General features: G+C 58.6%; 1 protein-coding gene and 1 non-coding gene across 11 annotated transcripts in view; both read left to right on the top strand.

Moving 5' to 3' along the window:
- Window positions 1–17997, top strand: part of TRPM2 (transient receptor potential cation channel subfamily M member 2) — a 56949-nt gene extending 38952 nt beyond the window's left edge. For 8 of the 10 annotated variants that reach the window (XM_042998833.1, XM_042998830.1, XM_042998831.1 and 5 more), the window contains 13 exons: window positions 3687–3870; window positions 4588–4769; window positions 5005–5137; window positions 6506–6593; window positions 8468–8555; window positions 9469–9626; window positions 10364–10440; window positions 10692–10793; window positions 12081–12167; window positions 12738–12843; window positions 14380–14481; window positions 15902–16018; window positions 16619–17997. In XM_042998833.1, the coding sequence (XP_042854767.1) occupies window positions 3687–3870; window positions 4588–4769; window positions 5005–5137; window positions 6506–6593; window positions 8468–8555; window positions 9469–9626; window positions 10364–10440; window positions 10692–10793; window positions 12081–12167; window positions 12738–12843; window positions 14380–14481; window positions 15902–16018; window positions 16619–16744 (1550 nt within the window). In that variant the 3' untranslated portion in view covers window positions 16745–17997. Of the gene's footprint in view, window positions 1–3686; window positions 3871–4587; window positions 4770–5004; window positions 5138–6505; window positions 6594–8467; window positions 8556–9416; window positions 9627–10363; window positions 10441–10691; window positions 10794–12080; window positions 12168–12737; window positions 12844–14379; window positions 14482–15901; window positions 16019–16618 lie in introns of those variants that run through there. The other 2 variants (XM_042998836.1, XM_042998837.1) reach the window with 2 other exon arrangements.
- On the top strand, window positions 12797–12873 carry LOC122230867. Its single transcript, XR_006207937.1, has one exon. It is a non-coding gene; the product is annotated as a Z6 small nucleolar RNA (small nucleolar RNA).
- Window positions 17998–21150: the final 3153 nt, after the last annotated feature.

The raw sequence follows: 21150 nt of genomic DNA, 5'->3' as shown, positions 1-21150 counted from the left end.
CATTTTTCAAGTGGGTTATTTTTCTTTCTTCCTGAGTTACACGGACGCCAGTCCCTTCTCGTGCTTCTGACTTGCAAATATGTTCCGCCATGCTGCAGGCTGTCTTGTCCCTTTCTGGATGGTGTCCTTTGAAGCACCACGTTTTAATTTTGGCGAAGTCTACCCCCCCAGTCGCTCTGGTCACTTGGGCTTTTGCTGTCGTATCTCAGAACCCGCTGCCTGACCCAAGATCGTGACCATTTATGTCTGTGTTGTTATTCTAGAAGTTAGAATAACTTCTTACTTTTGGCCTTTGAGCTATTTACGTTAACATTGTAAACAGTGTGAGGCAGGGGTCACTCTTCTGCATGCAAATACCCAGTTTGTTGAAATCCCCATTGAATTGTCTTGGCCCCTTGTCAAAAACCAATGGACCATTAATGAAAGGGTTTATCTACAAACTCTCCATTCTGTTCCATTGATCTGTGTGTCTGCCCTTGGGCCAACACCACACAGCCTGGTGAGTGTCACTTTGTAGTAAGTTTTACGATTAGGACGTGTCAGGCCTTCAACTTTGCTCTCCTTTTTCAAGATTGCTTTGGCCTCCAGGTCCCTTGGGTCCACACACATTTTTGGATCAACCTCTCAATTTCTCCAAAAAGCATCTAGGACTTTGACGGTGAACGTGGGATGTCTTTCTGCTTATTTAGATCTTTAACTTCCTTCAACAAAATTTTGTAATTTCCCGGGTCTAAGTTACGCTGCTTTTGTTAAGTTTATTCCTAAGTGTTTTACTCTTTTTCATATTGTTGTAAAGAGAATTGCTTTATTCATTTTATTTTTGGATTGTCTGTTGCTAATGTATAGAAATGCGCTGTATGTGGGGTGCCTGGGTGGCTCAGGGTCATGATCTTGCAGTTTGTGAGTTCGAGCCCCGCGTCGGGCTCCGTGCTGACAGCTCAGAGCCAGGAGCTGCTTTGGATTCTGTGTCTCCCTCTCTCTCTGTCCCTCCCCCGCTTATGCTCTGTCTCTCTCTCTCTCTCTCTCAAAAAAAAAAAAAATAAACATTTAAAAATTTTTAAAATACACTGTATTTACACGTCGATCTTGCTGAGGTTCTTTATAGCGCTACCAGTTTTTAGTGGATTCCCCGGGATTTGCTGTACAGGAGATCGTGTCTTCTGCAAATAGAGATATTTTCACTTGTTCTTTCCCATCTGATACCTTTTACTTGTTCTTGCTGAATTATCCTGGCTAGAACCTCTGGTACAACATTGAATAGAAGTATCCAGAACAAACATCTCTTTGTGGTGCCTGATCTTAGAGGCGGGAGTTTTTTTCAGTCTCACTATTAAGTATGAAGTTTGCTGCGGGTTTTTGTAAACGTCCTTCATCCGGGTGAAGAAGCTCCCTCCCACCCCTAGTGTCTTGATTGCTCTTATTATAAAAGCGGGCACGATTCTGTCAAACGCTTTTCCTGCACCTGTTGAAATGTCTGCATGATTTTTTGTTCTTTATGCTACTAACACGGTGTGTTCATTAACTGATTTTCAGATGTGAAACCGGTTCTGCCCTCCTGGGACAGACCTCACTCGGTCACGGTGTGTAACTCTCTTTATGTGATGCTGGATTCAGTTTGCCAGCGTTTTGTGGAGGATGTTTGCATCTATGTTCATAAAGGGCATTGGTCTGTGGTTTCGTTTCTCGTAATGTTTTTGTCTGGTGTTGGGATCAGGGTGACACTGGCCTCTTAGCACGAGTTAGCAGTGTTTCCTCCTCTCACTATTTTGGAACACTTTGTGAAGGATTGGTTTTAATTCTTCAAACGTTCAGGAGAATTCACGAGTGAAGTCACCTGGGCCTGAACTTTTCTTCGTGTGAAGTTCTGAAATTATTACTTCTGTCTCTTTCCTTGTTCCAGGTCTGTCTGGACTTCCCATTTCTTCCTCAGTCCCCTGTGGTGCCTTGCCTCTTTCTAGGACTTTTTGTCCATTTTTTCTACACCATTTACTTTGTTAGCACACAATTTTGTAGTATTTCCTTACAGTTCTTTTTATTTCTGTAGGGTTGGTGGTGATGTTCTCTCTTCCGTTTATGACTTTAGCAATTTGAACCTTTTTTCCCCCTTGATCAGTCTAGGTAAAAGGCTGTAATTTTGTTGGTCTTTTCCAAGAACCAGATTTTGGTTTTATTGATTTCCTTTATTGCTTTTGTATTCTCCATTTCACTTATTTGCATTCTGATCTTTATATTATTTCCTTCCTTCTGCTTGCTCTGGGTTCAGTCTGCTTTTCTTTTGTCTTAGTTTGCTAAAGTGGAAGGTTGTGTTACTGGGGTGCCTGGGTGGCTGAGTCGGTTAAGTGGCCGACTCTTGATTTTGGCTCAGGTCATGATCTCATGGTTCATGAGATCAAGCCCTGTGTCGGGCTCCGTGCTGATAGGGTGGAGCCTGCTTGGGATTCTCTCTCTTCCTCTCTCTCTCTGCCCCTCCCTTGCTTGAACTCTCTCTCTCTTTCAAAAAGTGTAGATTATGTTATTGATTTGAGCTCTTCTTTTTTAAAAACGTTTTTAAATGTTTTTATTTATTTTTGTGAGAGAGAGAGAGAGAGAGAGAGAGAGGGAGAGAGCAGGGGAGGGGCAGAGAGAGAGGGAGACACAATCTGAATCCAGGCTCTGAGCTGTCAGCACAGAGCTGGGCACGGGGCTCGAACTCATGAACTGTGAAACCATGACCTGAGCCAAAGTTGGACATTTTACGACTGAGCCACCCAGGCACCCCTCTTTCTTCTTTTTCATAGCACCTTCTTGTAGGGGGACTGACAACTGGGCGCAGGGCAGCAGGATACTGACTTGCAGTTTTAAAAAATTAGTACATGCTCATTGTTGACAATTTTAAATCCAAGTAAGTATGAAGAATAATGTCCATAATCCCACTTCTGGGTGTTAACCACAATTAATAACTGCCACTTAGTGTGTTTCGTGAGTTTTTTTTTTTTAAGTTTATTTATTTTGAGGCAGGGAGGGGCAGAGAGGGGGAGAGAGAGAGAGCATCCCAAGCAGGCTCCACGCTGTCAGTGCAGAGCCCGACGTGGGGCTTGATCCCACAACCCTGAGATCATGGCCTGAGCCAAAATCAAGAGTTGGATGCTTAACCAGCTGAACCACCCAGGTGCCCTTGGAGGGTTTGTTTTTCTTTAACATACAAGCTGGACATGTTTTGTTGAATATGCCCTTCACTTTTCTACAAACGTGGGACTGCATTTCTGTTTGTAATCACCTGTTGGGTATGGGTACATTACCTGTGCCGCAATTTTCCTTTCCCCTGCCTCCCTTCTTTTCCTGAGAGTTGTTCATTTACTCCGCTTGAATTCTGTCCACGGCAGTGGGCTCCCTGTGGTTGGGGGCTGTGTCTCAGTGGTGACAGCCCCTCTCCCTTCCTGGTGCGGGGCCCTGCCCCAGGCCCAGGAAGTGGCCTGAAGGGGACAGCTGGGTGCTGGGTGGGCGTATGTGCCTGGGGCAGGAGTACAGGTCTGGCTCCTCACTTCCCTCGCCTGCGGAGGACGCTTGGGGGTAGACAGACGCCTCTCTCTGGACCTGAGCTGACAGCTGAGGTCACCCCGTTGTGCAGGTGTCCAGGCCTTGAGGACGCCCATTGCCGAGGGACTCTGGTGACTGCCTTCGTTCCCTGCGTCCCCCCCCCACCCCAGGTGTGAACTTCAGCCTGGACCAGTGCAGCCCCAACGGCACAGATCCCTACAAGCCCAAGTGCCCGGAGAGCGATGCCGTCCGGCACGAGCCTGCCTTCCCCGAGTGGCTGACGGTCATCCTGCTCTGCCTGTACCTGCTCTTCACCAACATCCTGCTGCTGAACCTCCTCATCGCCATGTTCAAGTGAGGGCCCCGGGCAGCGCGGTGGGCGGGTCCTTCTCCCCCCCGGAGAGCGCGGTGGGCGGGTCCTTCCTGCCCCTGGGCAGCGTGGTGGGCGGGTCCTTCTCGCCCCGGAGAGCGCGGTGGGCGGGTCCTTTTCGCCCCCGGAGAGCGCGGTGGGCGGGTCCTTCCTGCCCCTGGGCAGCGTGGTGGGCGGGTCCTTCTCGCCCTCGGAGAGCGCGGTGGGCGGGTCCTTCTCGCCCCCGGAGAGCGCGGTGGGCGGGTCCTTCCTGCCCCTGGGCAGCGTGGTGGGCGGGTCCTTCTCGCCCTCGGAGAGCGCGGTGGGCGGGTCCCTCTCGCCCCCGGAGAGCGCGGTGGGCGGGTCCTTCCTGCCCCCGGGCAGCGTGGTGGGCGGGTCCTTCTCGCCCTCGGAGAGCGCGGTGGGCGGGTCCCTCTCGCCCCCGGAGAGCGCGGTGGGCGGGTCCCTCTCGCCCCCGGAGAGCGCGGTGGGCGGGTCCTTTTCGCCCCCGGAGAGCGCGGTGGGCGGGTCCTTCTCGCCCCCCGGAGAGCGCGGTGGGCGGGTCCTTCTCGCCCCCCGGAGAGCGCGGTGGGCGGGTCCTTCCTGCCCCTGGGCAGCGTGGTGGGCGGGTCCCTCTCGCTCCCGGAGAGCGCGGTGGGCGGGTCCTTCTCGCAGCGCCGGCCGGGTCTCCTGTAACCCGCGCTCTCCTTGCCTCCCGCCAGCTATACATTCCAGCAGGTCCAGGAGCACACGGACCAGATCTGGAAGTTCCAGCGTCACGACCTGATAGAGGAGTACCAGGGCAGGCCCCCCGCGCCGCCCCCCTTCATCCTCCTCAGCCACCTGCATCTCTTCATCAAGAGGGTGGTCCTGAAGATCCCCGCCAGGCGGCGCAAGCAGCTCAGTAAGGCCGCCTGCGCCGTCCCCGGGCGCGCGCTCCGCTGGCTTGGGGTGCGGTCGGGGGGCCGGTGGGTGAGCGTGGCTGCTCCTTCTAGAACCCTGTTGGCTCAGCAGGCGTGCAGACCCTCGGACGGGCGTGGGGCGGGGTCCTCCCGGTCAGGGCCCCTCCCCGCCAGAGCCTCCAGTGTCCCCTGCACGCGGCGTTCAGGCCCCCTCTGTCCGCCCCCCTGCGCCCACAGAGAGCAAGCTGGAGAAGAACGAGGAGGCCGCCCTTCTGTCCTGGGAGATCTACCTGAAAGAGAGCTACCTGCAGAACCAGCAGTACCAGCAGAAGCAGAGGCCGGAGCAGAAGATTCAAGACATTGGCAATAAGTACAGGAGGCCGGGGCAGCCCAGGGGCGCGCGAAACCCCCACGCCTCAAGTCGCACCGGGGACACGGCCCACCTGGGGGAGAGGCCCGGGCACTGCTCCTGGGGCGGGAAGCTTGTGTCCTCCAGCTGACCCGTGGCTCCCCCCTTGGGAAGGACGGATCGCATGGAGTGGGGAGGAGGGTGAAGGCTGCACCAGCGCTGGGGGCAGGGCTGATCCTTGACCTCCTTAGGAGGCAGGGGTGGGGGGAGCTGGTCCTGCTGGCCCTGTGTCTCTCCCTGGGCCAGGAGAGGAGGGGACACGTGCCATGTGGCTATGGCAGCTCCTGGCCCTGGTGCAGTCCCGTTGGCCATGCAGGGAGAGGGGTGTCCTGCCGCCTGGTGGGGGTGGGGGGACAGCCAGCGGGCGGGCTCCCTGCAGGCAGGCGAGCGCCCTCTCCTCAGAGCTGTGCACCTGCCTTGCTGGGTGTCTCTCAGCTCATCCGTGGGCTGGAGCCAATGATGGCAGCCATCGCCTGGCGCGGCTTCCAGAGCGTGCCGGAGGGAGGGCACATGGAGAGCGGGTGTGCGTCTCGGCTGGAGACGCAGGGGGTCGTGCTGCCAAAGCCACTCCGTCACCTTCTGTCCAGTAACCACACAGCATATCCACAGGCTGACTTGGGGAACACGGCAGGAAGCGGTTCCGTGGCTTTTGTGGGATTAGGGAACACGTGAAGGGGGGAGTAAACTGTGCCCTCCTCCGCCCCCCGAGAACTGTTCACAGCGGGTCCCGGGCCCAGCTCAGCACTCACTGAAGGGGCTGCTGACTTTGTTACTACGAGGGTTCTCTGAAGGTGCCCTTGAGGGGAGAAGTAGGAAACGCCGGGCACAGCCAGGCAGGAGAGTCTGGGCGGCGTTCGGCCGCGGGATCCCTTGCCTATACACTTGGCAGCCAAAGTTGGGTGACGCCCCCATGTGGTAGCAAAATAAGACAAACCCAAACAGACGTTCCCCAAACAGCGGCACTGCCCATCCCCCGAACCCATCGGTGCCCAGAAGCAGCTTTGATCTTTGCACTTGGCTGTCTAGCGGCCTGTCAGCAAATCAAAGGGAGGACTGCTCATCCCTGTGTGACTCCCAGCGATGCTCCCACGGCTGGCAGTGTGGCTGTGTGAGCTGGGGGCGTCCACTTGCTGGAAGATCTTCCCCTTTGGGGCCGTGGGCAGTGTTCCTTCTATACAGAAACGGGTTATAAATACTTTCAGATTCAGGAGAAGGTGCCTGAAGTTAAGGGGTCAGGTAGGGACTCGCACCTACAGACTAGCATCGTGTATCCTCGACATCCAGGCCCCTGGGGCCGGCCCGGCTGGGCTCAGCTGGGTGTTCTTTCAGGGTCAGCACCATGGTGGACCTGCTGGAAATGGAAAGTCTGAAGCGCTCAGGCTCCATGGAGCAGAGACTGGCCTCCCTGGAGGAGCAGGTGAGTTCCAGGCCAGCGCCTCTGTTTCCGGGTCATGGATCTGCCTGGCCGGGGCGCCCCTCTGGTGCAGGGGCTTCGAGGATGAGCACGCTGGGGAAACGGCCAGGAGAAGGAGCTGGGGGATGTTGGGGCCATCGTTCCCAACTGGAAGAGGTGCCTTCTTTGCCCTCCAGAACGTTCTGCCAAACACTTCCCCACTGAGCTTGACCACCCTGCACTGTGGGGCGTCTACACCATGGGCTGCTCCGAGGGAGCCGCTCTCCTCCCCAGCTCTGGCCTCCTCAGAGCTGTCCTCCGAGGTGACCGTGGCCGCAGGACTCCACATCCAGAAGCTGTGGGAATTCCAAACGCCCGCGGCTGCTTTCCCAGGCTAACCGCGGATGCTGTTGGGGAGGGAGGGCCCCAGGGCAGCAAGATGCGTTTGAACGTCTGGGTGGAGCACTGGGCTGAGTAACATCAGAAAGCGTGTGGACGTCTCAGACCAGCCCCAGACGGTTGGAACGTTGGGTCAAGGTTCTGATGCTTCTGCACGAGGGGGAGCTCAGAGGACATTGCCAACAGGCAGCAGGCAGTCGATGAACAGCCTCCGCCCCACTCGTCCCCCATCAATGCCCACTGATGGTCCCCCCACTAGTCGGGCCACGCCTGCTGGGCTCCAAGTCCTGGACCTGAGACAGGCAGCCCTGAGCAGCCTCACATCTGAGAGTTAATCACCTTGCAGGCCAGCTGGGCTCAGGTGCTTGAACATCTGTTCACCCATCCGTCCATCCGTCCATCCATCATCCTTCCATCCACCCATCTTTCCTTCCTTTCTTCTCTCCTCCCTCCTCCCATCCATCTTTCCTTCCTTCTTTCCTTCCTTCCTTCCTTCCTTCCTTCCTTCCTTCCTTCCTTCCTCCCTTCCCTCCTTCCCCCTCCCTCCCTCCCTCTCTTCATCCATTCATCTACCCATCCATCTGTCATTTCATGTTTCCTGTGCCCCTCGTCCATGCCACATCCAGGGCTGGCCTGGGGAACATCAAGGCAAACAGGCATTGCCTCCCCCTCAGAGATTTGCAGTCTGGGGGGCACAGACATAAATGTCCATTGTCACAGTATGGTTTAGTAAGTGCAGCAATCAAGGCAGATGCAGGGGCTGGTGGTCAGGGAGGCCTCGGGCCTTCAGAATAAGAGGGGTGGACTGGGAGGAGGTTGGGTCCCTGCCCCTCTGTGCCCCTCTTGCTGGGGGCTTTCTTATGAGCACCCCTGCTGCCCATAGCAGCCTCCCAGCAGGCAACACCTGAGCCCCACACGCTGTCACAGGAATCTCGTCTCTTCCCAGCTCTGCTGTGTCAGGTGGGGCAAGCCACTCGGCCCTGTGATGGTGGGGTGCCCACCGTGTGCCAGCCCCTGCCCTGGGACCGCTGTACACGGGGGTCTGCCCCGACTGCCTTCTCCCCTGTGGGTCCCTGCCTTGCTGACGCCCTCCCAAATGGGTACAGCTGCTGCTGAACTGAGTTCTCCTGGCCCCGTTGGTCCCCTGGCTCCCACCATCTCCCGTAGTTGAACATGTTTGACTTGTAGGAGTTTCTTTTCTCTGGGAGGAGCAAGAGCCATGGGGAGCCTTGGTGGGCGGTCACGCACCACCTTCCTGCGGCTCTGGTTTGTCTTGCTGTGGCTTCAGGATGGTTCAGCGTCCTCTGCCGTGTCCAGTCCCAGTGGCCATTGCGTCTCACGGGTGGGCACTGCCCGTGACACCGAGGGAAGCAGGGCAGGCTCTGATGCCTGTGGGTCACTGCAGCCTTCCCATAGTGCTCTCGCCGGTTCAGTGGAGGGTTGGGTGTGCCGTACGGAGGCAGGCGTGGACCAAATCTTGTTTGGGATGTGCCTTCCAGGTGGCCCAGACGTCCAGAGCGCTGCACTGGGTCATGAAGGCCCTGAGGGACGGTGGCTTCGGCTCAGAGGAGGGCATCCCCGCCCCGGGTGAGTGTGTGGCCCTGCCAGCAGCTGGTACCTGCTTGAGTCTGGGGGTCTGTGGGGAGGAGACGCAGCAGGCTGGATTCTGGCGGGGGCTGGGGGTAGGCCGACTGAGCTGCTCCTGGGTCCCATGGGCCTGGGGGAGGGTAGACTGCCCCACAGAAGCAGGGACCCTGCACAACCGAGCCCCTGACTGGACCTGATGGGGGGCTTTGAGAGGGGGCCTGCGCATCATGCTCTACAGGAGGGGCCGCTCCAGGATGCGGCCAAGACCCAGACCGGGTGGCAGAAACTATAGTCCGTGTGTCTTTTTTTTAATGTTTATTTATTTTTGAGAGAGAGAGAGAGAGAGAGGGGGGGGGAAGGGGTGAGCGGGGGGGGGGGGCCAGAGAGAGGGACAGAGAATCCCAAGCAGCTTCCGCACTGTCAGCACAGAGCCTAACATGGGGCTTGATCCCACGAATTGTGAGATCGTGACCTGAGCCGAAGTCAGACACTCAACTGACTGAGCCACCCAGGTGCCCCCCCAAAGTCCATATTTCTAAGTTTGCAGCCAGCCAAGAAATGGGCAAAACTGGCCCTCCTGGGGCGGTGCTGACCCCGGAGGGGGCACATGTGCCCTCCCTAGCCAGATGGGCTTCTGTAAGGGCCGTGAGTCCAGCTAATTACCGAGAACTCTGGGGCAGCCACACAAGGAGGCAGGTGCTGGCTGGGGGGACACTGCCCGACCCCAGATCTCTGCCCCCCCAGGGCCGTAGTGGGGAGCTCCCCTTCGGGTCTGGTGGTGTTCAGTCTGGTCTCGGGGAGGCGGAGGTGGCCCAGTTCTGGGGAAAGAACCATCGAGGACGCCCCTGTCCTGTGGGCCAGGTGCCTGAGCCGGGGCCTGGCTTTGCCCACGGCTCCCTGTGGCTGTTCCCAGCACCCCAGAAGGCCTCAGAGGGGCAGGACCTCGAGCCGGACGGCAGACAGGAGGAGGAGGACGTGGGCGACACCCACCACGTGAACGCCCGGCACCTCCTGTACCCCAACTCCCACGTCACCCGTTTCCCCGTGCCCAACGAGAAGGTGCCCTGGGAGGTGAGTGCGGGTCCTGGCGCTCTCCCACCGGGCCAGAGGTGCCCCGTGTTCTGGACACGGCCAGGCGCCGGGTGGACAAGCCTGTGCAGTCCCACAGGGACGTGCTGGGCAGAGGGGGAAACTGAGTCACCAGGACCACACAGCTAGAGGTAGTGGAGCTGGGCGCCCAGTGGGCTGCTGACCCTACAGGGAGGTGACTGCCCCGTTACCTCCAGTGGCCTCACTCATCCCAGACCCCAGCATCCCCAAGGACTGGTCGCTGCCCCTTTCGTGAGTGCAGGTGAGGGATAGCATCGAGGAGGGAGGAAGAGGAAGGGCAACAGCATCTGTGTGCCCTCCCCGCCCCCACGGGCTTTCCCTCTGGCCTTTCTAGAACATTCCAGGCTGTTGCCCCCATTCCTTCTCCCCAGTCTCTGCCAGCTGGAGTCCCTCTGGAGTCCAGCCTAGACCCCTGCCCCATCCTGGGGGCTCCCCTGGACCACCAGTGCTGTCTCCAGCCCCCTCGGCTGGGTCCCTGGGGGTGGTACGCTCAGCCTGCCTGAGCTCAGAGCTGCCCTGTGCACTTTGGGGTCTGTCTCGGGGTCCATGGCATGAGTGCTTTGAGGAAGAGGTGCTGCTGTCGGTCATCCTGGCCGCAGGGCCCTAGCCGTGGTCAGGGGTGCCAGTCTGAGGGCTGCGGGGGCCCTAGCCGTGGTCGGGGGTGCCAGTCTGAGGGCAGGACCGGCGTCTTTGTGCAGACGGCGTTTCTCATCTACGACCCGCCCTTTTACACAGACGACAGGAAGGACAGGGGCTTGGTGGACCCCGTGGGAAAGTGAGTGTGCACATCCTTGGCCCTGGGCAGGAGGGAGGGTGGGGGACCAGCAGGCGCTCCGGGGTGACGGCCAGAAGGAGCTCAGGGTGAGGGCCTGCCTCCTGCCTGGGCAGGGTGCCCTGTCCTCCCCAAGGGCTGGGACATTCTGGGTGAGGCACCTGGCTGGGGGCACCTGCCAGAGACACGGGGCTCTCTGACAGTCCTGGTCACTGCCCTCTCTTACGGGGACGTGGCCTCTCCGCTTTTCCCAGCGCCCTGGAGCCTCTGTCTGGGATCAGCTACAACGCCGTGGACGGACCCATAGACCGGCGGAGCTTCCACGGGGTCTACGTGGTTCAGGACGGGCTCCCTCTGTGAGTGCGGCCGCCCGCCATCCCGCGTCAGCCGGGCCTTTGTGGGGCTTGCTTCTGGGGTCAGCCGTCCTGTCCTGGCAAACTAGCCATCTTTCTGATGGAAGTGAACAAAATGCAGAAGAAAAGAGATGCTGATGTAAAACGCTGCCTTGCTCGATGACACCCATCTCTGCGTCTCCCAGGACACTGGTGTGGAGCTGGGGAGGGGCATTTACCCCGGCTGGCCTTGGGGCTCGGCCCTCGTCCCTGAGTGCCCTTGGTGACTTCCCGCCATCTCCACAGATTCTGACAAAGAGCAGGCTTGCCCTGAGAGGGAGGAGTTGAGGGGCCAGCGGGGTGGCGTCAGGGGACGGTGGTGTTTCCTACTTCTGTTCTCTGTGGGGACGGGCACCGTGTCCCATTGTACACTGAGTACATCCAATGTCAAGATGTTGAGTGACGGTGGCGTCACACCCAGCAGTCACTTGGTGAGCACCTCTGGGTGTCAGCCTGGGGTCCTGGGGATAAAGGAACCTCCTCTGCCCAGGGTGCTGCACCAGGGGCCGGAGGAAGAGGAAGGCACCATGAGAATTAGGGGAGGGACCACAGACGGGGCCAGAGGTGGCTTGAGAGAGGGGGCGGGTGGGGCGGCCTCTCGGGAATGTCCTGAAACAGGAGTGGGTGTCTGTGCCCGGAGCCAGAGGTGGTATAAGGAGGTGGCGGGAGACGGCGGGGTGTGAACGCGGAGTCCCTGGTCCCAGTCGAGGTGGCAGGAGGCCGCGTGCGATGGGGTGGACACAGGTGGTGCCGTGGGAGAGAGCAGGCTGGAGAGTCACAGAGGGACCCACAGGCCCTGCCCCTGCATGTGTGAGGCCTTGGGATGCAGACGCGTGTCGTGCGGCGCAATGGGCTGGTCACACGGTCTCTAGGGGTCGGGATGGCCACATTAACACCTGTGCTGGACTTCTGCTCCCAAGGAGATCTCTTTCTTTTCCAACCAACTCCAAGGTGACCTGAATCTCTTGCCTCATCTCTTGGAGTCCCTAAAGGACAAGATTTGTCCCTAGGTGGACAGTCCTGGGTGGGGAGGCAGATTCGGCCAGGCTGGTGGAGGGGATCCTATCCCAGCCTCCACACACTGGCTCCTTCCCTGCCTCCCGCCGAGGAGAGCGGCCTGGGGTCTGAGAGCCCTGGGCCAGGGCAGGTCCAGGTAGAGTTGGCACACTGCCCCGTGAGTGGCCCCCGCCCACGGCCCCACGTGGTCCCGCCGGATGCAGGCAACAATCTAAGCAGACCCGTCCTCCCCAGGAACCCCATGGGCCGCACAGGACTGCGTGGACGTGGAAGCCTCGGTTGCTTTGGACCCAACCACACGCTACAGCCTGTGATCACCCGGTGAGTGTGCCACTGAGGCACCCACGGGCCCCTCCCCATGTGCTCAGAGCTGAGGGGACAGATCGCACGTGGCACATGGTGCCAGGCTCATGGTGGGGCCTGGATAAGTGTAAGTGCACCCGAGATGCAGGGCAGGGGTGTCCCTGTCCCCTGGGAAAAGCCCAGGCCTGTCCCCACCCCTGGAAGCTGCCCTTGCTTCCTTGTGGGCCCCCCTCGGTTAGCGGGCCTCTGGGAGGAGGGCAAAGCCATGGCCAGGGCCCAGGACCACAGACGAGATGAAAATACACATAATCCCGCCCAGCATTTCCAGAGTAAGGAGAGGAGCAGGTGGGGCCAGGCCGTGTGCTTCTTTGAGGCTCGTGATAAAAAAATATTCTCCTCAAAGGCCCGTCCACTCCAGTCCCTCTAGTGGTGTGGAAGCAGGAAAGACATCCTAATGGTCCCTGTCTCCGTTCTTCCCCTGGAGCCATGTTGGGAAAGGAGACAGGGTTGCCCCCGTCTGCCCCGTGGCCTCCTCAGTAGGGGGGGGGGGGCTGACCGCAGAGTCCCTGTGAGCTGCCCCTTTTACAGGTGGAGGCGGAACCAGGATGGAGCCATCTGCAGGAAAAGCATAAAGAAAATGCTCGAAGTGCTGGTCGTAAAGCACTCTCTCTCAGAACACTGGGCCTTGCCAGGGGTAAGCCATGCAAGCTGTCTGTCCAGAGCGTCTGTCCCTCCATCCATCCCACCCAACGACGGAACACCTGCTCCTACAGTCCCCGCCCTGGGCAGTTCTGGACTCTGTCCCTGGTGCTGAAGGACAAACCAATACTTGGCTTTTTAGGAGGGATTCTCCCTGCTGTCTACTCATTTTGCTGTAGTGAAAACGGGTTCAGATACTCTCTGGTGTGAGCACTGTGTCCCGAGCACCAGGCTCAGCACTGCGGCTGCGTCAGGGGCTAGGCTGCGTGTCCTCGAGGAGCTCATGGCCTTGGAGGCAAATATGGCTCCCCATGCAGGTGTCTCAGGCAGGCACCTGCCTCTTGGTGTGCGGCCCTGAGCTGAGCCCTAAGGACAGGACAGGGGCCAGGGCTGGGAGGAGGGGGCATATGGCCCCTCAGCTCTGGAGTGGCAACTGGTTGCAGGGCTGAAGGCCAGAATGCATCCGGGGCCTTGTGGGAATCAACATAACTGGGCTGCAGAAGGCCCTGGGCTGGGCCCCCCAGGTGTTACTCCCAGATCAGTCTGCCTGCCCCGACTCCCACCCGTGTTCTGGGGGTCCTGGCAAGAGGACCACGTTCCCTGACAGGCTCTGGGTCGGTGCACAGCATCTGGGCTGCAGCCCCATTTGGGAGCCTCTCCTCTGGGCCTGCTTCTGGGAAGTCGTGATTTACCCCAACTCGGCACCCACCGTGGCCCAGTGGCCGCTCTCCTGGGGGCAGCCTGTTGGTGAGCATGTGTGGGGCGGTGGTTCCACTGGGTCCCCAGGCTGCAACAAGGATTCTGGGCAGCTCCAGCCCTGTAGCCACGATCCCCTGTGCCCCCCAGCTGAAGGAGCACCACTCTGAACCAGGTGTCGGGCCGGCCCCTCTCCCCTGGGAGAGAGTCTCTAGCACGATTCAGCCTTCCTCGTGGGCACTTTGGCCTCTCCGGGTGGGACACTGGCCCAGTCGCTGGTGGCATCTTCCAAGCAGTGTCCCCCCACCACTGCAGCTTTTGGGGGGCACAGGCGTCTCAGGGGACAAAGCGGATGGATGTGATGTGGACCTCGAGAGACGTTAATAACAAACAGGGTCTCTCGGAGGGGTGGAGGCCGGGCGGTGCAGGTGCCGGGCCCATGTCCCCGGGGTGGGTGGCGTCGGGAGGGGCTGGGAGCTCAGCCTGGGGGAGCAGAGGTGAGAGACGGCATGTAGGGGAATGCAAGCAAATAGTTAAAACGTGCCCTTCTGCTGGTGGCCAGGGCGCTGGAGGGCAGGGCGTGTGTTGCTTTATGGGCGCCCACACGTACTCCCCAAACATTGTGCCGCTGGTCTGACGCACCCCTGCTCCGCACAGGCTGACGTGGGCAGTGCACTCTGGACAATGTCACTCCAGCCCTGAGACAGCCAAGCGGCCCGACAGTCATCTGCCTGTGGCTCCAGGGGGCTGGCCTGCTGCCCACTCTGGGCAGATGGCCAGTGGAGGTGGGTCTCCGAACAGCCTTCAGACCTGCCCCTGCCTCCTCTCTGCCCAGGGCTCCCGGGAACCAGGAGAGATACTGCCCCGGAAGCTGAAGCAGGTCCTCCGTAGAGAGTTCTGGTCTTCCTTCCAGAACTTGCTGACGCAGGGCACAGAGGTAAGGTGGCCTCTCTGCTGCGGTCCCATCTGTGTGCCCCGGCCCCCTACGGTGTGCTGGTGGGGAGGGCTGCAGGGTGAGCCGGATGGGACACTGGGGACCCTGCTCCCGCCCCAGGAAGGAGCTGGGACCAGGAGGCGTGGCCCTGGCTCTGGTCCCTGGGCACCTGCCTTCCCTCCCTGACCTTCTTCTCTCCAGGTCAGGGGGGGCAGGCCGCCTCCTCCGCCACACACACTCTTGCCCTGGAGCACGTGGGTGCACGGGGACCGCGGTGTCTGAGTCTCCCAGGCCAGAGGGGGCATTGGGCCAGAGCCCGGCTCCCCAAGGCCTGGACGGGGGTGGGGGCGGGGGGCCTGTATTCTCCACCGTCTTTTCTTAGTTACGAAAGCGGTACGTTACACGTTTGGTGTAACACACGCACCTTCACACTCACCCACAGGAGCCCCGCTCCAGACTTTGTTTACTTCTTTACACGCTTGCCGCGGGCTCTGTTGCCAGTTTTCTCTCTGCGCTCGAACGCCCGTACACTCTTAATAAAAATGGGGCCACACAGCACACGCTTCTCTGTAACTTGCTTCTTCACTTAATTTGCAATGCTCATATTTACATATTTGCCTCCTCTTTCCCATGGTCGCATAATGATGTGTGTCATGATTTCTTGAACGTCCTCTCGGTGGACCCAGAGTTGGTACTGGTCCTGTGTCTCTCCTATCTTAGGATGAAACAGGCGATCGCTGATATTTAGGGTGTTGACCTGTGAACCTGGTCATTTCATAAGGGCTGTCCTGTGCAGTGCCCCAGGGAATAGCACCGTCTCTTTGTAGAAAAGAATTAAGTAGTTTATTTATGGAGGTGAAACATAACATAAAATTAACCATTTTAGAGTGAACAGGTCAGTGGCATTTAGGGCATTGGCCATGTTGTGCCATCATCACCTCCCACCTGTTCCAGAACATTCCATCCCCCATGAGCAGTCATTGCCTTTCCCCCCACCATTCCCTGGCCCCCACTGACCTGCGTTCTGTTCTGCGTCCCGGCCTGTTCAGGACACTGGCTGTGAGTGGAATCACACAGGATGCACGCCGGCTTTGGCGTCTGGCTTCTTTCACTTAGTACAGTGTTTGTGACATCCGCCATCCCGTTTTCATCCTCCCGAGGACAGTCGAGGCGGGTGTGGATGCCAAGCCAGAGACCAGGAGGGAGCTGAGGGAGGCGCAGACCCCGCGGTGGGTCGGGCACGCGGGAGGTGGCGTTGGTGAGCAGGCGGCACGGGGCAGGGAGAGAGCCCGGCGGGGCCCCGGGAGCAGTGGACGGCTGTGCTCAGTGTCCCTGGGCCGGGACGGAGCGCAGGACATGCATGGGGCCCCTCCCTCGGGGAGGAAGCCGGGGCGGACCGGCTCACCCCTGTGCTGCCTCCCAGGTATACAGAGGGTACGTGGACGACCCGAGAAACACGGACAACGCCTGGATTGAGACCGTGGCCATCAGCATCCACTTCTCAGACCAGAGCGACATGGACCTGAAGAGGCTGAACTCTGTATGGGCCTGGGCCGCAGGCTCCCGGTTGTGGGGTGGGGGGGGGGGGAGATGCAGGCGAGTGAGCTCTGGGGGTCACTCGGGGCCTCCAGGAGGGGTCTGCCTGGCCTCCCGGGGGGCCGGAGCTGGCCACGACCAGAGAGCGGGGGCTGCAGAGAGGCAGAGGGCTCCGAGAGGCACTGGGAGAGGCGAGAGGGCACCAGCAGGTGGCTGGATGGTGACCCTCGGACGGGACTCCCTGGGGGAGGCTGGTTCCCACGCCTTCATGGGGATAATGTCTCCACATTTATATCAGTCCCACCGTCCCTAATCCAGACTGGATTTAAAGGACAGAACACCTGAGATGAAGGCCACCTGCTCTTTTCTCGTCAAGGACTTTCAGAGCTTGGCGGGAATTTCCCGTCATGCCTGAAGTAGCTGTTCTTTCTCCCCTTTGACAGAAGAATACAGGGAGGTAGCCCTAGGCAGAGACCGGGGGCGCGTGTCACCTCCCCCTCCCCCCCCGCCACTGGGCCCTTCTGAGCCCAGCCGCAGCTCTGGGGTGTGGGGCAGAGGCGGGGCCAGCTCAGGAGGGAGTCAGGACCTACGTTTGCCTTTGCAGCACCTGCATGCCTGTGACCCCGGGATGTCCGTCCGATGGCAGGTCGTGGACAGGCGCATCCCGCTGTATGCCAACCACAAGACCATCCTCCAGAAGGTGGCCACTCTGTATGGGGCTTTCTACTGACCCGTGGACTCTGGCCGGGCCCCGATGCCCGGGGCGGGTGAGGCTGGTCTACCCACAGCCCCCTTGGAAGCTCGGCTGCCAGGGACTCAGGCCGAGGCCGGCCACCCAAGGCACGGGCCGCCCTGGGCCTCGGATGGGCAAGGGGCTGCTGCTGGGACACCTCGCGGTGTGGTCTGGGAATCTGCTGCTTCTCACAGCCACCTCGAGTCACTGAGCAGACGAGCCTGTGAATTGGAGGGCGTCAGGGCGCCCTGGGAGGAGAGCCGAGGCAGGGCACGGGCCGGCTCTGGTCACACGGCCATTCCTCACGGCTGGCGTGGCTCCTGGGATCCCGCCAGCCATGGCTGCCCCTGGCGGCCTCAGCCCTCAGCCCAAGTGACTCCCTCCTGGTCATGTCGTGAGCAGCTCGCCCACCACCAGATGTGCATTGGCCCAAGGCCCGCATTTCCTGCACAGTTGGGACTGTGGCCTTGTCCTGGAGCCCACACCCCAGAGGTGGCACCCACCGTGACTTCACTCGGACCCTCACCTGCCCTGGGGTGGGGCCCCGTGGGAGCCTCAGTTCACGGCCCTGGCCTCTCAGGGCTGAGCCCCTTTGAGGGTCAAGACCCAGGCGAGCACACGCCTTCTCTGGGGGTCAAAGTGTGTCTGCCTCTGTGCTGTCCTGGGGATCCGGGCAGGGGCTCTCCACGCACAGCACTCCCTGTGAGCCCAGGGTGGGGCAGGCGGTGGGGCTAGATGGTGGGGGGGACCGCTCTGCTCAGTGTCCATGACTCTCAAGCCATCGGCATAAACCGCCAGCAGTCATCAGGGCCAGGATATCGTAAAACCCAACATTAAATCTGTTGCCCGTACCAGCCCGGCCAGCCTCTCTGTGTTCCCTACAGACAAAGTTACAGACATGGGCAGTGGTCAGGGGGCTGTGTCTGGGCCACTGAGACCTCTTCCGGCCCGCGGCCCAGCTGCCTGTGGCCCGAGGGGGTCTCCTGTGGCCATCTCCCCCCGGGTTCCTCCCCTTGGACACCCTGCAGGCTCCTCGGGCCCAGACCGGTCCACCCCCACCGGCCCCCCGTTTTTCATTCTCCTGGACCCGCCTCCAGCATGGCCCCTGGTGCCCAGGCTGGGACTTGGCAAGGCCACGCCCTGTCCGTGGCTGCCCACGCCCAGGTGTGGGGGGGCCTTGGTTTTTTATCTAGACTCCCAACTAGCATCCGACTGGCAGCACCGAATAAAAACATTTTAGAATGGAAAGACTCAGAAAATGTGTCGCTCGTGCATCCTTTCTGAAGGATCTTCTTTGTTTTTATTTTATTGTTTACTTATTTATTTATGAATATAATTTATTGCCACGTTAGCTAACATACGGTGCATGCAGTGTGCTCTTGGCTTCAGGGGTAGATTTCTGTGGTTCATCACTTACATACCACACCCAGTGCTCAGCCCAGCAAGTGCCCTCCTCGGTGCCCGTCACCCATTTGCCCCTCCTCCCAGCTCAAACCGTCAGTTTGTTCTCCGTATTTGAGTCTCTTACGGTTTGCCGCCCTCTCTGTTTGAAGCTATGTTTACCTTCCCCTCCCCCATGGTCTTCTGTGAAGTTTCTCAAGTTCCACATATGAGTGAAAACATATGGTATCTGTCCTTCTCCGGCTGACTTATTTCACTCAGCATAATACCTTCCAGTTCCGTCCACATTCTTGCAAACGGCAGGATTTCATTCTTCCTCGTTGCCAAGTAGTATTCCATTGTATGCATAAACCACATTTTTATCCATTTGGCAGACCATGGAGATTTGGGCTCTTTCCATAATTTGGCTATTGTTGAAAGTGCTGCGGTAAACATTGGGGTACGTGTGCCCCTGTGCCTCAGCACTCCTGTATCCCTTGGGTCAATTCCTAGCAGTGCTATTGCTGGGTCATAGGGTCGTTCTATCTTTAATATTTTGAGGAACCTCCGCACTGTTTTCCAGAGCAGCTGCACCAGTTTGCATTCCCACCAGCAGTGCAAGAGGGTTGCCCTTTAAAAGAACTTCTCTAAGACGGATTCCAGAAAAGCGAACTGCAGACTCAGCTGGGCTGCTGTAACAAAATTCCACAGACGGGGCAGCTTAAACAATGGACTTGTTTCCAGTCCTGGAGGCTGGAGGTCTGAGACCCAGGGGCCAGCACCCGTCTCTGGTGAGAGCTCCCCTGCTGGCTTGGGGATGGCTGTCTCTCGCCGTGTGCCGAGTGCCTGTCCTCAAGTGTGTGCACGGAGAGGGAGCCAGTGCTCCGGTGTCTCCTCTCAGAAGGACTCTAATCCTATGACGTCAGGGCTCTACTCTTAAGGCCTCATTTACTATATTAGAGGCCCCACCTCCAAATACAGCCACAAGGGGAGATAGGGCTCCAGCATATGAATTTGGGGGTGGGGCGGACACAATAACACACACACACACATGTGCACAGGTGCACAGCCCAAGCTCTGTGTAAGCAAAGAGACCATTAAGATGTATGGCTGCGTCTTAGACCTGTTGAGGCACAGCGTAAAAAGAAAATTTAACAAGCGCTCAGCACTAAAGCCCCCGATGGGGTCACTGGCAGCTGGCGGTGGAGGGCGATCCCAGCGCATGGGTGTCCTCTTGCCTAGGACGACGGGGGCGGGCTGGCCGGCCACACTGCCGCGTGGACGGCGGCGGCTCCCGGACGCGGGCAGCAAGCTGGGCTGTTGCGGGGCGAGCGGCCGCTGGCGGGGCAGACACACACGAATCACTGTGAACCCCCGGCGGGGTCAAGTGGAACGACAAAATCAGGGAAAAACAGGAACCAACGGAGGATGGTCGCTGTGCAATAGAACGAGAGGAGACACTGAAAACGCCTCAGCGATTAGGACACATGTGAATCAGGTTTTCATACTGGGATAAAAAACAACCCGACTCGTTCTTTTTTGTGGCGCCTCGGATACGGTGGGCTGCCGGAAACTCTTTGAACGGAAACCTCGTACCTTTTTTTGAGAAACGAATGGCCGCAGACGCTGGATGGACTTGGGGGAGAAAGGAGGGGTGACATGGTCTGGGTCACAGGTGACCGTGACAGACAAGGCTTCCCGTGAAGGGGGGTGTCTTGACCCACGGCCGCATCCGCCTGCTGCTGAGCAGGGAGATTCCTGCTACCGACCCGGGAGGATGGGGGGAGAAAGCGCGACTCTGCTCGGGGTGCGTCGCGGATGCCAATCTCAGTGCTCTCCACTTGGTCCTTGTGGGGCAGGGGAGAAGGATATTGCCGGCCTCACTGACCCACGGACTCCGATCTAGCGGGATCCGCGAGCTTTATCAGTCTCTCGAAGGAAGAGGCCGTCCGCCAGCACGTTGTGAGAACGCCCCTAAACAGAGAGGGTGAGAAACCTCGGGCCAAAGCGCCCGGGGTCTTGTCCCTCCGCGTGTCCTCCAGCAGGGACGTCGGCACACTGCTCGGAAGGGTCAGGACGCTAAGAAGACTAAGCACGAGCTGCAGAGTACGTCAGACTCGTGGGCAGCCGCTTGAAGGGGGCCAGGGGCAGATCGCCGAGAGACGGAGGCTGAAGAACAAGAAATAAGTAGGGTGATGCCTTATCAAACCACCTTAATTAATTTTTTTCATTCACAGCGAAACAGATCAACCGGGAGACACTCGGGTCGGAGGAAAGGGAGCATGGTCAGTCTGATGGTGCATAAAGTATGCAAGAGACACCTTCAAGTTGAGAGGCCGGGCCACGCTGTGACGGTGGTAGAGACGGGCAGGGAGGGCTTCTTCCGCAAGGGGCGGGTAGCTCAGGAAAGGATTCTGAGCAGAACGTATCTACTGCATTTTCTGGGAGGCATGGAGCAGCTTGGAAATAAAGGACTCGGACTGTTAAAAAAAAATAATAACCCGACTCATTTCTATTGTTTTCTATGTATTTTTCTGTATCACCTGAGACAGAGAGACTCAGAAGAGCTGGCAGAGTGGAGAAGTCATCTGGGCAAACGCTCTCAGAGAGAATGGTTGGGGAGACAGCGCTAAGCCGGCCGCCAACCCCGGTCTGGGCCTTCTCGAAGGAGCACACACGGGTCCTGGGTTAGAGAAAGGCATCCGTCTACGGAGAAGGCATCGCTGTCAGGAGCCGTTACCCACCCAACACCCTCGCTTTTTAAATACGTAAAGCAAACTTGACAGAAATTCAAGGGGAAATTGGCAAATTCACAGTAATATTTGAGATACTTCCTCAGGAATCAAGAAATCAAAGAGGAAGAGGAAAATAGGGCAGAGTGTGAATAACACAATGAAGACCGAAGTCACTCTGTGTGGTGTGTGTGTGCACATATACATTCATACATGTTATGTATTTATATATATAATGTATATATTAAGCATATATATATTATCTACAACTTATACGCAAGTTTGTCGACA

The sequence above is a fragment of the Panthera tigris genome, chromosome C2 (genome assembly GCF_018350195.1).
Source record: "Panthera tigris isolate Pti1 chromosome C2, P.tigris_Pti1_mat1.1, whole genome shotgun sequence".
Classification (NCBI taxonomy): Eukaryota; Metazoa; Chordata; class Mammalia; order Carnivora; family Felidae; genus Panthera; species Panthera tigris.
Note: the sequence above shows the minus strand (reverse complement) of the source record. Positions and strands in the feature narration are given on the sequence as shown.